This window comes from Hoplias malabaricus, chromosome 1 (assembly GCF_029633855.1).
Source record: "Hoplias malabaricus isolate fHopMal1 chromosome 1, fHopMal1.hap1, whole genome shotgun sequence".
Taxonomy (NCBI): Eukaryota; Metazoa; Chordata; class Actinopteri; order Characiformes; family Erythrinidae; genus Hoplias; species Hoplias malabaricus.
Window position 1 is genome coordinate 16381105 of NC_089800.1, and position 12276 is coordinate 16393380.

At 42.5% G+C, this 12276-nt stretch overlaps 1 protein-coding gene across 2 annotated transcripts in view; it reads left to right on the forward strand.

Annotated features, from left to right (window-relative positions):
• The window catches only part of sema5a (sema domain, seven thrombospondin repeats (type 1 and type 1-like), transmembrane domain (TM) and short cytoplasmic domain, (semaphorin) 5A), a 158113-nt gene that overhangs the window by 101096 nt on the left and 44741 nt on the right, over positions 1-12276 (forward strand). For both annotated transcript variants that reach the window (XR_010803866.1, XM_066676508.1), the window contains exons 11-14: positions 1670-1877; positions 3674-3791; positions 8065-8246; positions 8744-8887. Coding sequence is in view for 1 of the 2 variants with exons in the window: in XM_066676508.1 (XP_066532605.1) it covers positions 1670-1877; positions 3674-3791; positions 8065-8246; positions 8744-8887 (652 nt within the window). In the remaining variant the exon portion in view is untranslated. The remainder of the gene's footprint in view (positions 1-1669; positions 1878-3673; positions 3792-8064; positions 8247-8743; positions 8888-12276) is intronic.

Below are 12276 nucleotides of genomic sequence, written 5' to 3' on the forward strand. Positions count from 1 at the left end.
TGCAGTGACACTGACGTGGTGGTGGTGTGTTAGTGTGTGTTGTGCTGGTGCGAGTGGATCAGACACAGCAGTGCTGCTGGAGTTTTTAAACCCCTCAGTGTCTGAGAATATTCCACCAACCAAAAATATCCGGCTGGTGTCCGCTGATGAAGGACTAGAGGACGACCCACACACACTGTGCAGTGACAGATTTATTGTGTCACCAGGCCTTGTGCAGTCATTAGGAGTCCTAGTCCTTATCCCTCTGGAGCTTCACTCTTAAAAATAAAGGTGCTATTAAGGCATCTTTGAGTGATTCCATTGAAGAACCACTTTTGTTTCCATAAAGAGCCATGTTTGTTTAAGAAATGTGGGAGAGTGAGGAACCTATTAAAGGTTTAAAGAAACTGCACTTGATATGAACCTTTACTAATATAGAAGTTATTTGCAAAAATGGTTCTTTATGGAACCAAAAGTGGTTCATTGCACCAAGAACCCTTTGTAGCACCTTTATTTTTAAGAGTGTTGTAGTGCTTTCTCGCACTGCAGTTTTGGAAAGCTGGTGCTGCACTTTCTTATTCATGTGGAGTGTTATAGTTAATCTCCTGAGCAAGGCATAACTTGGTCTTAATGAACTGGACATTAAATTAGGGCCTCTCACTTTTATTCAGTGATTTATAAAAACTGACAAATGGCTTGTTAGCCACTTTGTTGGTCACTTTGCGGAGAGTGGGGTGAATGAGGTAGAACTGAAGTCCTGTGTTTCGGGGCTTGGGTCTGATCGATGCGTCTCACTGAGTCTAAAAGTCAGTCATCTTTGTTCTTGCAATATGAGTTCCATAAAAGCTTTAAAACTCGGTGCCGCTGAAAAGATTAAGATTAAATGCCCCTGGGATAAAATCTCTATGCAGGTATTGAACTCAATAATCTATTCTTTCTGTGTGATAATGTGGGGCCATTGACTATTCTCCGGTCGTATAATGGAGGGGAAAAAATGAGATCTCTTTTATTGAAACGTTCCGGAGTTGTGAAGGTGAATTTATTGCTAATTCACATTTTTCTGGTTTGTGAAAGAGCTTCGAGATGCTAATGAACTCTTCCTTACATTCCATACAAAAAAATAATCTCTTGTTAAGTGAAAACATCTTAGATCCAGTCTTTATAGCAAGTATTATTTTCACTATAATATTGTGGTAATATTATTATATATATATATTATATGATCTGGAGATGTTTACCAGTTTTAAAGCAACAATAGGTTGATTTGGTATTTGCTCCTGTCTTCCTGTACAGTTGCAGAGTTAAAGAGGAGGGGATGGGAGGCATGGGGTGGCTTCTACACTCCCCCAAAAGTTACATAGTGCAGTTTCTGCAGTGCTGAACTCAGTGATAGCAATGATAGAAACTTCTTCCTCCATTTTACAGCTCAGTGGAACATCACAATGTTTTTCAAGCTATAATTATAAGGTAAAATTACTACCTATTGTTGCTTTAAATGACATTATTAGGAAAGACAGGGCTTTATTGATAATAAAGAGATAATAAAGGATGTGAGATACACTGAACAGTAACGTTTCTTTGAGCTCTTTTTTTGCTGATTGTTATGTAGAGAACCTTACTGTTCACTTCAGCTTCTCTCTCTCTGTGCCAATCTTTCTCTCCCTCTTTTCTTTCTCCCCCTGTGTCCCAGATTACGGCACCATTAAGAAAGTGCTCTCTCCGCTGAACCAGACCACAGGCAGCTGTCTGCTTGATGAGATCGAGCTTTTCGGGCCCAGGGGAGGCCAGCCCATCCTCAGCTTGTTAATCCTGCACAGCCGCAGCGAGCTGTTTGTGGGCGTCAGGGACCAAGTCATCAAAATCCCACTCATACGCTGCAACTTCCACAAGAGCCGAGAGTGAGTAAAGGATAACGTCGTCAGCTTTGACCGCTGAGCTCCAGGCGAGGTGTAGGCATGTCCAGACCCAGGGAAGGGGGGTGGGGGAAGGGGGTTATATATATATATATATATATATATATATATATATATATATATATATATATATATATATATATATATATATATATATTTAAATGCACTTAAATTACCCAGCTATTTTGCATTTATTTCATGGTCTGAAAATGGATGTTATGTGGGATACTGAGATTTATACATGCGCAGTGTAAACACAGGATGGTCTAAGGAACCCTCATAATGAGTGAGCTATTTACTTAATGTGCAGTCTCCATAGCAAAGCACAAAAGGCATCAACATGCTCAATGCCAAGAGTCCACCAGAGTCAACAGTGAATATTTGGCCCAAACATGGCCCAAATCTGCAGTTCTCTTATGGCCTGCATTTGGCCTTGAATGACGACGTTGACTCAGGGTGAGTGTTGATGCCTCCACATCTTCACCTTATATCATGATTTGAATTATGGGGGGGATTGGGTGGTCTAACCATTCTCATTAAGAGTGGGACCCTCCCAAACCTTCAAAATGGTCATCTGTCCCTGTGTATTTCACACTCTGTCTTATATGGGCAAGGTGTCAGGTGTGTTCTGCCCTAATCCACGACCATTCGAACACAACACAAGTCAAGCCCGGCTCATGACAGTTGGCCATGACACTTCCCGGTCCCGTAACTGAACCGGACGAGCACACAGTGGCACGGATAAGGTCCAAATGTATCTGCTACCTTGGGTGGAATCTCCATCCAATACCTTTTTCCAAAAAGCATGTTTTTATGCGGTCAGGTCTTATGTACAGTGACCAAATATAATGCTCCCGAATTCTGTAAGACTTCTTTAAAGCAGAGCTCAGTGATATCTCAGCAAGATCTGATTAGGAACGACTGCACACACTCATTGTGAAATTACTAAAATCACATAAGTGTTGTTATTTATCAACAGATTATCGTATTAGCGCATTAGCTTAGCCAAGGGCTTCTGTTTTTAATGGCGTGTGAGTCCTCCCAAGCCCCAGGGCAGTGATGGGTGATGATTGTGTTTGACGCTGTGCCTCCAGGCTCTGGTTCAAGTTTGCTTTTCTAATCTCTGGCTGAGAGAGAGAGAGCTGACAGCGAGGTGAGTGTGTGTTTTGTGTGTGTGTGTGTGTGTGTGTGTGTGTGTGTGTGTGAGAGAGAGAGAGAGTGAGTGTCTGTATGCTCTCTCACTCTCCCACTCTCTCTCATCTAAAAGCAAACAGAGCTCAGGCCTCTCCATTTGCATGTGAATGAGAAACGCTGAGTCCAGTGCAGACGGCCCGACCGCAGCCGAATTTAGCCCAGCGTCGGGTCAAGCGCTCGGACACAAAAGACGACAGCTGATGCAAATTGCTTGGCTCGGGCCAAAGATTCCTCAGCTGTAGCTTAGCACCGTGCACACACACACACACACACACACAGAGAGACACACACGCATGCACACATTACATCAATGACCTTTACAAGAGATCTTAAGGGAGCTGCATTCTCTTTCATTTGCTCCTGCCTATACTCACACTGCTGACACACTGGGGGTCTTTTATCAGTCTGCTTTCAAAAACGGACCAAACATGAACCACTGGTTCTAGGTCCTTTCATTTACTACCTGCTTGAGAACCATCTAACAGGCTAGAACCATCACAATAGGCACAGTTTATTTCTGATCATCAGAAAAAAATATTAAATGTTATTTCTCTCTCTCTCTCTCTCTCTCTCTCTCTCTCTCTCAGGGCATGTGTGGGAGCGAGGGATCCCTACTGTGGGTGGGACCTGGTGCTGAAGAAGTGCACGATGCTGGAGGAGAGTGTGAGCATGAGCCAGTGGGAGCAGAGCATCACTCAGTGTCCAGTAAGTGCTCTGGAGTCTCACTGTACTGTTTATAGACATCTCCACAATGTTCACCTTTTGTGGAGAGTCTGGAGCAGCTGCATATGAGCCTAAGTTCACCATGTGTCCCATACCAAGCTTGGGCTGGATGGGTGTAAAGCCCCAGCACTGGGCTGTGGGGCAGTGGAACGGTGTTCTCTGGCCAAATGGAGCTCCATCCAGTTCCTCTGGGATGAGTTGGAGTGCCAGATTTAATCCTCCAACATCAGTACATGACCTCACTGAAAGTGACCGTGATATTTTCTCAATTTTATTAGATTTGATTCAAATTTATTCTAAAACCCCAAAATTGATGCGATCGCCCTTTTCAGATCAATGCACCGCAAAAATGGCTGTGTTTTTATCCCACTCCATGTCCTGTGAGTATTCAGCGAGCATCCTCCTCCACCTCCTCCTCCTCCTCCTCAGTTTGACCTGGAGAAGGAGTTTAACAGCATCACTGCAGATCTGGACAGTGATGGATGTGTCCAGCGCTTCTGCACCTCCGCCCGTGTGCAATCAAATCCATCCTCGTTATTCCTCACGGACTCAGGATGTTTTTATTTACCCTTGTGAAGAGTAAATAAAAAAAATCTCATGGGAACACGAGCACGAGCTGCTGAGAGAGCGCTGATTGATTTTATCTTAAAAATAAAACATCACACACACACATACATCCAGACACAAACAGCCACTGCTCCTGTTCATTCAGACCAAGTTATATATACACTATATGTCCACAAGTTAATAGACACCCCTCATAATCTTTTTAATCAGCACATTTCACTAGTGTAAGGTGCAGCCACTGTGGACAGTGTTATATATTGCCATTAAAAAGCAGATCCGTGACCTAAATATCATCATGTCCAATGCCAAGTGTGAGCTGGAGAGGTATGAAGCACTTCAGATTTAGGATTGTAAAAATCCAGAGCTAATCCGTACAATCAGTACAAGACTTTATCAAAGCTGTCATGGTTGAATACCATCAAATCCTTTCAGAAATGTTCCAGCACCCTTTATAAAAGCATTTCAGAAAGAGGAGAAAACCCTGACCTCTGTGTTGGACGATCAGGACGTTCCAGAAACTCTGTTTCTTAGTGTTGACAGCACCCTGTTATTTGGCCTCTGTCTTTGGCACCGTACTCAGTTATTAACATCTCTCAACTTCTAACGGTTTAATTAATAGTTTATTGTAGAATTGTGAATTTAATATCATTAACCAATGCACCAGGTCTTAAAGTCATAAAGTGATTGTATTTCCAATAACATTAAAATGTTTTATGGTTATTATTGGGTCGACACGGTGGTGCTGCAGGTAGCTCCAGGGACCTGGAGGTCGCTCCGGGTGACTGTCTGTGGGGAGTGTGGTGTGTTCTCTCTGTGTCTGCGTGGGTTTCCTCCGGATGCTCCGGTTTCCTCCCACGGTCCAAAAACACACGTTGGTAGGTGGATTGGCGACTCAAAAGTGTCCGTAGGTGTGAGTGAATGTGTTAGTGTGTGTCGCCCTGTGGAGGACTGGGTGAGGACTCCACGGTGTGTTCCCGCTTTGCACCCAATGATTCCGGGTAGACTCCGGACCCACCGCAACCCTGAACTGGACCAGCGCTTACAGACAATGAATGAATGAATGTATATTTTCAGCGTTTTGATCAGAGTCTCTGCTCCTCAGACAAATGCAGTGAGCTGAGTAACCCAACCCCGCTGATGACTCTCTGACTGTAGAAGAATAGACTCTTTTCTCCTGCGTCATTGCCTCATTCTCTCGTTCTCTGTGTTACATCATTACTGCGGTTCACTCCTCCTCTGACTCTCGGGCGGCTTTCACTCATTCACTCGTCTGGCAGATGAAACCGTAATGAAATCATAATGAATGTGTAATTATCTCTTTCTCCTCATTCGTCACGTTTTGAGCAGTGAGAGCCGCCAGGTTCCGGATCTTTTCAGAGTTTCACTTTGGGTTTGGCACAAGACTAACCATGGCATCAGTTACCATAGCTCTAGCCGAACACCCCCCACCACCTCCTCATCTACCCCTGTCTCTCTTTCTCTCTCACTCTGTCTCTCTCTCTCACACACACACACACACAGAGCTCTGGAGCTCATTGTCCAGAACAGTGGAGCTTACATCATCCATCATTTAGTTCAGTTTGAGGCTGAGACAGTGATGTAGAGAGTGACACTGGGAAACTGCTGTTATTTAGTCACCCTTTTCAGTTTCGGCCACTTTTAGTTAAATATGGTGTTTATAGTTTGGCAAATCTCTTGTAATATCCAGAGTGTGTGTGTCCTGATAGAATAATTTCATCATAACATTTATTCATGTGATGATTGGAAGGTACACATTGATCTGGGAAGCATTTTACAAACAGATGTTAGAACTCGAACAGTGAGACGAAAGAACAAATCCAATATTTTTCACCATCCCCAGCTGCGAAAATCAAACACATTTACTGTGTAAAGGCCTTAAAGGAACACTGTGTAATATTTTACCTTAAAATGACAGCTTTAAAATGATTGTAAAGCTGCACTGAGCTGTAATAGAGGGTAGGACACCACCCCCCCCCCCCTCTCCCCCCAGTACAACAGTCTTGTAAATATGAATTACAGTAGAGGAGCCCCATGAGCAAAAAACCCAAATCTTACAGAGAGTTCCTTTAAAGCATTACGTTTTACTTTAAAGGCAGTAGGAGATGGGAGTAGCGCCCCTAGTGGCTGATTCTCAAGGCCAGTTCTCATAGCTGAGTATATCGTTCAAATTTTATTTCAGCTTTAGGTTTTAGAAATGAATAAAACCTCAATGTTATTTTGCATTGTTTTATTCAAAATAATGAGAGTGAAACCAGGTAAACGTCTCGCTCCTTTTGATTTCATTGTTTTGAAAAGAACAATGGGAACACATGCCCCGAGTTTATTCACCAACAAGGTGTTTAAAAGAGAAGAAAGAAAAAGAGGGTGCACCTGTTTGTTTTCTGTGAGGAAGAGTTTAACTGTGGATTAGGACTTGTTTCTGAAGGCTTTGCAGCGCTGGGTAAAAGTGCCTTCAGAGGAACACTGAGAACTTTCAGAGAGACATTTTTCACTTTACTCGGCTTCGAAATGTGGCTCTTCTCTGAGAACGCTGCACAAAGAGCACAAACAATATTATTTTCTTCCTCCCACAGAAGCTTGAGGGTTTTTTCTTTTGCTTTTCTTTCTTACATCAGAACCATCTTTACTTTAGTTTAGTGTTTTGTGGCTTTGACTTCACTCTTCCTTCTGTAAAATGTGTGTGTGTGTGTGTGTGTGTGTGTGTGTGTGTGTGTGTGTGTGTGTGTAAATGGAAATGTAAATCTGATTAGTGTGTAATGACAGTTTTTGAATATCATTTTGTAAATCCTGGAATAACCTTCGTTTGGAGCTTATTTGTTCGTTTTGTTTGAGCAGGTTCTATTTTAAACCTCCGAAAAAAGGTTATATTTTATTTTGAAAGCAATAAATGTGTGTGATTTATCCTTTTACTTCATCTCTCAATTCACTCCTTTTTGTGCACTGATTTGAGAAATGAGTGCCATCATCAAGGCGACCTCAAGTGAACCACAAAACCAAAGACATTTTTGTTGATGCCATTGCTAAAAATTCTCATATTTTTATGGTTAATTTATAATAGTTGTAATTGTTATAATAATAGTTAATACTAATAGTTTTTACTAATGTTAAAATAGTTTATAATAAAAATGAAATTGCCTGATGTAAAATTACATAATTTATAACAAGCAAAATTGTCCTGAACAAATCTTGCAATGTTCTCACAGCACCCTTATTATGAAAAACATTACATATAGAGCTGGACAATATGGCCGACGTTTATATCACAATATATTTCTTAAATGCAATGAACTGATGGCAGTGCCCTGTGATGACCGTCAGTCAGTGACACATGCTGAATATTATATATACTGAAATATTAAAAACTGTGTATAAAAATCATACCATTGTTATTAAAACATTTTATATTGCGATATATATTGATATTGAAATATTGTCCAGCCCTAATTACATACATTGAATAACTGTACAGCACTGGGCAGATGCTCTTATCCAGAATGATATGCAATGTTATTCATCTTACAAATGTAGGGTTGTGTAGTGTTTGGAGTCTTGTCCAAGGTCTAGGATGGTTTCCTACTTGAGCTAGGCACAGAATCCCACTCTGCCAAATATTTGAAGTGCTCTAAACTGTGTGTGTTTTATCTGTGTTTCTGTGTTTTTTGCGCAGGTGAGGAACGTGACCGTAGATGGCCATTTTGGACCATGGTCCAGTTGGAGGTCATGTAGCCATAGCGACGGAGGAAATGTGGGGTCATGTCAGTGTCGGACGCGAGGGTGTAACAGTCCGAGTCCACAGTGCGGAGGTCAGCAGTGTCAGGGCACCAGCGTGGAGGTGGCCAACTGCTCCAGGTACATGAACTGTTATCACCTTTTGGAATAGTTTTTAATGGGAGTAAGTGGAGTTTTAACATATTTCAACACTCCGGCCACTTTATTAGAAACAAAGTGTGTGCTTGTGCTACTTCCACTCATTGCACACTTGGACTTTTGTAAAACACCTACCTTATAATTCCAGTGTGTAGGTGTACAATTACAGCCAAAAATATCCCGGCAGGAGCAGCTCTACGGTCAGAAGCAGACCGCTGATGAAGGCCTAGAGCATCACTAACACAAACAGTGCATCAGCCGATGAGCTTCTGGCTCTAACTGTCCAGCAGGAAGAGAGAGGTTTTAGATAAAGTGACCATTTACTGTATTTATGGTCTGTTTGCAGCACGGTCTGCTGTGGGTCTGAGTTAATGTAGAACCATGTTCCAAAGGAAATGAAGATCATTCCTCACCCACCTCCTCTGTGCTGAGGAGAGACAGTAAGGTTGACTCTGATCTTTGCTGTGTGTTTTCCTCAGGAATGGAGCGTGGACGCCCTGGACGTCTTGGGCTCCCTGCAGCACCAGCTGTGGCATCGGGTTCCAGGTTCGACAGCGATCCTGCAGTAACCCCACCCCTCGGCACGGGGGACGAGTGTGTGTGGGACAGAACCGCGAGGAGAGGTGAGGAAATGGCCGGAACTGATGCTAAAATTAATACCAGAAGCAATACCAGTTTGCTTTAGAACGTAACTGAAACTACAGCTGATACCAGAACAGACCTTAAAACGAACACTAGAACTGATACCAGATTTAATCTCAGGTCTTATACTAGAACCCATATGAGAACTAACACTAGAACAAGTAATTCACAATCAAACAAATACCACAATCTATACCAGAAGTAACACTAAAAATTTATACTAAAATTAATACTTGATAATGGTGAATTGTTTGACCGTTTAAACCTATTGAAGCCCCCTTATCTCCTTTTTAATGGATTTTTGAGTTTTTTTTAGAAGGTTCTCTCAAATGATGACTTCATATAAAACACAAATCCCATTCGAACCACAGTCCTGGGGCCATTTTTGTTGGTGAGGAGAACTAAATAATTAGATACCACTTTAAACTAACACTACACTTATAAACGTTTATAAATGGTTTAGAAGCCGGTTTACTACGTGGTTATTAATTAGGTTGTAAACACTTTAAAAGTCATTAATAATCATAATTAACACAGAGATAGGAAGTGTGACAGTGACCTTTTTTGGCCAATATTAATAGTATCATAGAACCTAATGAAAATATCAAGGTAAAGACTAAGCTCAGACCTGAGGATGTGAATTTAGTCATTTTACATTTTTAAGATACACCACATTATCACTGATGTATGAAAAGACACTCTGTTGGTGATTAAAAGGTTAAACCTATTAACAAATATGTGCGGAAGCTGACGGGGTTAATGTCGACTGATGGAGAAGACAAATTAAGTTCTGAGGTTTAACTGTAGATGGACATGGGTTCACTATTTAGCAAACAACAGGTCACCGTTGCCCTTTCTATCCATGTGTTATAACCAATTATTAACTACTATCAGTGTTTTAACAACATAATTAATAAACAGATTTTAAACCATTTCTAAACCTTTATAAGTGAAGTCTTATTCTAAATTGTACCAAAAATAATTAACTGTAGCAATGTCTCTGTGATAAACTCATTCAATCAGAGCAGAGCTTAAACCACAGCGAAAACTGTGGCTGTGGTTTAAAGCTTAATGCCATAATGTCTTTCCTTTCACTCCTTCTGAAGTTGTTTATTTCCTCGGCCTGGTCTGAAAATAGGATTTCAGCCGTGCTTGCATTCTGCAAACTGCATTTTGATCGAATAATCTTCATCGCCCGCTTTGTTTTCCCAGAAAAAAAGACTTGTCTCAGTAGAGTGGGGTCCAGAAAATGCTGTCAGAGTAGGAGTAAAACCACTCAGAGTCCTGTAGATCAGCGAGGCGACCACCAAAGAAGCACTTTCCTGCGCTGACGGAAGGGCTTTATTGATTAATATTAGGGCAGTGATTAGGATTGCTGGAGTGCTGCGTTAAGCGCTGCTGAAGTGTGGCGTTTTCCTGGACGCAAGGTTTTTCTGCTAAGCAGCCGACCGAGAGGGTGAAAAATTGAAGCGGATGGTGGGGGACGTTTCAGGAGAGCTGGAAAAGCCTTAGCAGATAAAACGGGTCGTTTCTGGCTTTGTCCCAAACGCCAGGAGCTGGAGAACACTCACACCTGCGAGATTTGCATCCTGGGATTTATCTTTGGAGAGAGTTTCTCCTCGTATCCTCTCTCCGATCTCTCCCCATGATTTATGACTTTGTTGTGTTGGCCTCCCTCCTCTACTCTCTCTCTCTCTCTCTCTCTCTCTCTCTCTCTCTCTCCCTCTCTCTCCCCTTCTCTCTGCTCCCTCGTTCCTGGAGGTGAAGAGAGGAGAGGAGAGGAGCGATGGCCTGCTGTCTCTCCTCGGGTTGCCATGGGAACACACACAGAGCTAAAGATGCATTAGAGGCTGAGTGTTTATAGTTCGGAGGGAAAAGCCAGCTCTGGGTCTTTGACGCTGTTGTGAACATAAGTCTAGTCCCCTTCACATCTCACAAAGTGATCTTGTTTCTACAGTCATTATTCATGCTCTCAGCTTCACTGACCGCACCAGTCAATCTGTAGTTCTACAGTTACAGACTGTAGTCCAGTCATGTTTCTCTGCATACTTTATTAGCCCCAGTTCATCCTGTTCTTCAAAGCTCTGGACCCCCACAGAGCAGGTGTGATGTGGGCGGTGGGTCATTTTCAGCGCTGCAGTGACACTAATGTGGTGGTGGTGTGTTGTGCTGGTGCAAGTGGATCAGACACAGCAGTGCTGCTGGAGTTTTTAAACTCACTGTCCACTCTGTGAGACACTCCTCCCTCGTTGCTCCACCTTGTAGATGTAAAGTCAGAGACAGTAGCTCATCTCTCACTGCTCAGTGTGGGTTGGTCATCCTCTAATGCTTCATCAGTGACACAGCACACCGCCGGCTTCATGTTTTGGGTTGGTGGACTGTTCCATACATACCTGCTCTGTGGGGGTCCTGACCATTGAAGAACAGGGTGGAACATTTTTATGAGAAATTTACACCAGCACTTTTAGTCACTCTACACCCATTTTCATGCATATCCTACACTAACGCTCAAGGACATGTTTTTCCAATGGGAAGATGGTCCTGTAGCATATCAGAGAAGACCAGAATTGTCTCAGAAATTGATTGTTGTAATCAGATTTGCGATATCTCTTGTGGTTCAAAAGTTTTGAAGTTTCTAGGTTGATACATTGTGGCAAATGCTTTCTGAGATAGTTTTTAATATGCTACAGGACCATCTTCCCATTGGAAAAACTTGCCCTTGATTCAATATGGTGGCTTTCAAAATGGCGGCCATGTTCTGGACTCATGTCCCTCCCTCATTACTCGCTGGTGTATTCAGACACGTCGTTTTCCCTTTTGTTTCTGAAATAAAAGGGAGTCCTATGACTCGTGACTCACTCTGTATATTTCCTCAACGGTAAAGGAGTGTCAGCCCTCTTCATTTCTGGCTGTGTGCCGAAACGTTGAGAACGAGGTGGGACAAAAATGTGCTGTTTGTTTAATAATATTAAAATCTATCAGGCAGAATTAGTATGTAATTCCTTTCCCACTCCAGAAAATTAAAACACACTCCGGTTACTGGAGCTCACCTGCTCTCCCCACACTCCAGCGCCCCTCCACCTCGCATCTCCAAGGTCCTGGAGCCTTTGTGAATGAGTTTGGCTGGGTTTAAAAAGCTGTGAATAATCCGAGAAAGGGAGCAGGCGCAGGCTGTGTGTTTGGCTCTGGACCAGCTTCGTCTTTAAAGCTGTATTTCAGTGAAACATCAAGTTTGCTCAGGTTTCCACTCTTACTTCACATAAAGTTAATCAACCAGGACGTGTCTGCTGTCTGAAGCCTGCATCTTTCATCTCACACCGATGTTAAACAGGGCCTGTAGGTTTGATCAAACAGTTCCTATCTAGAAACA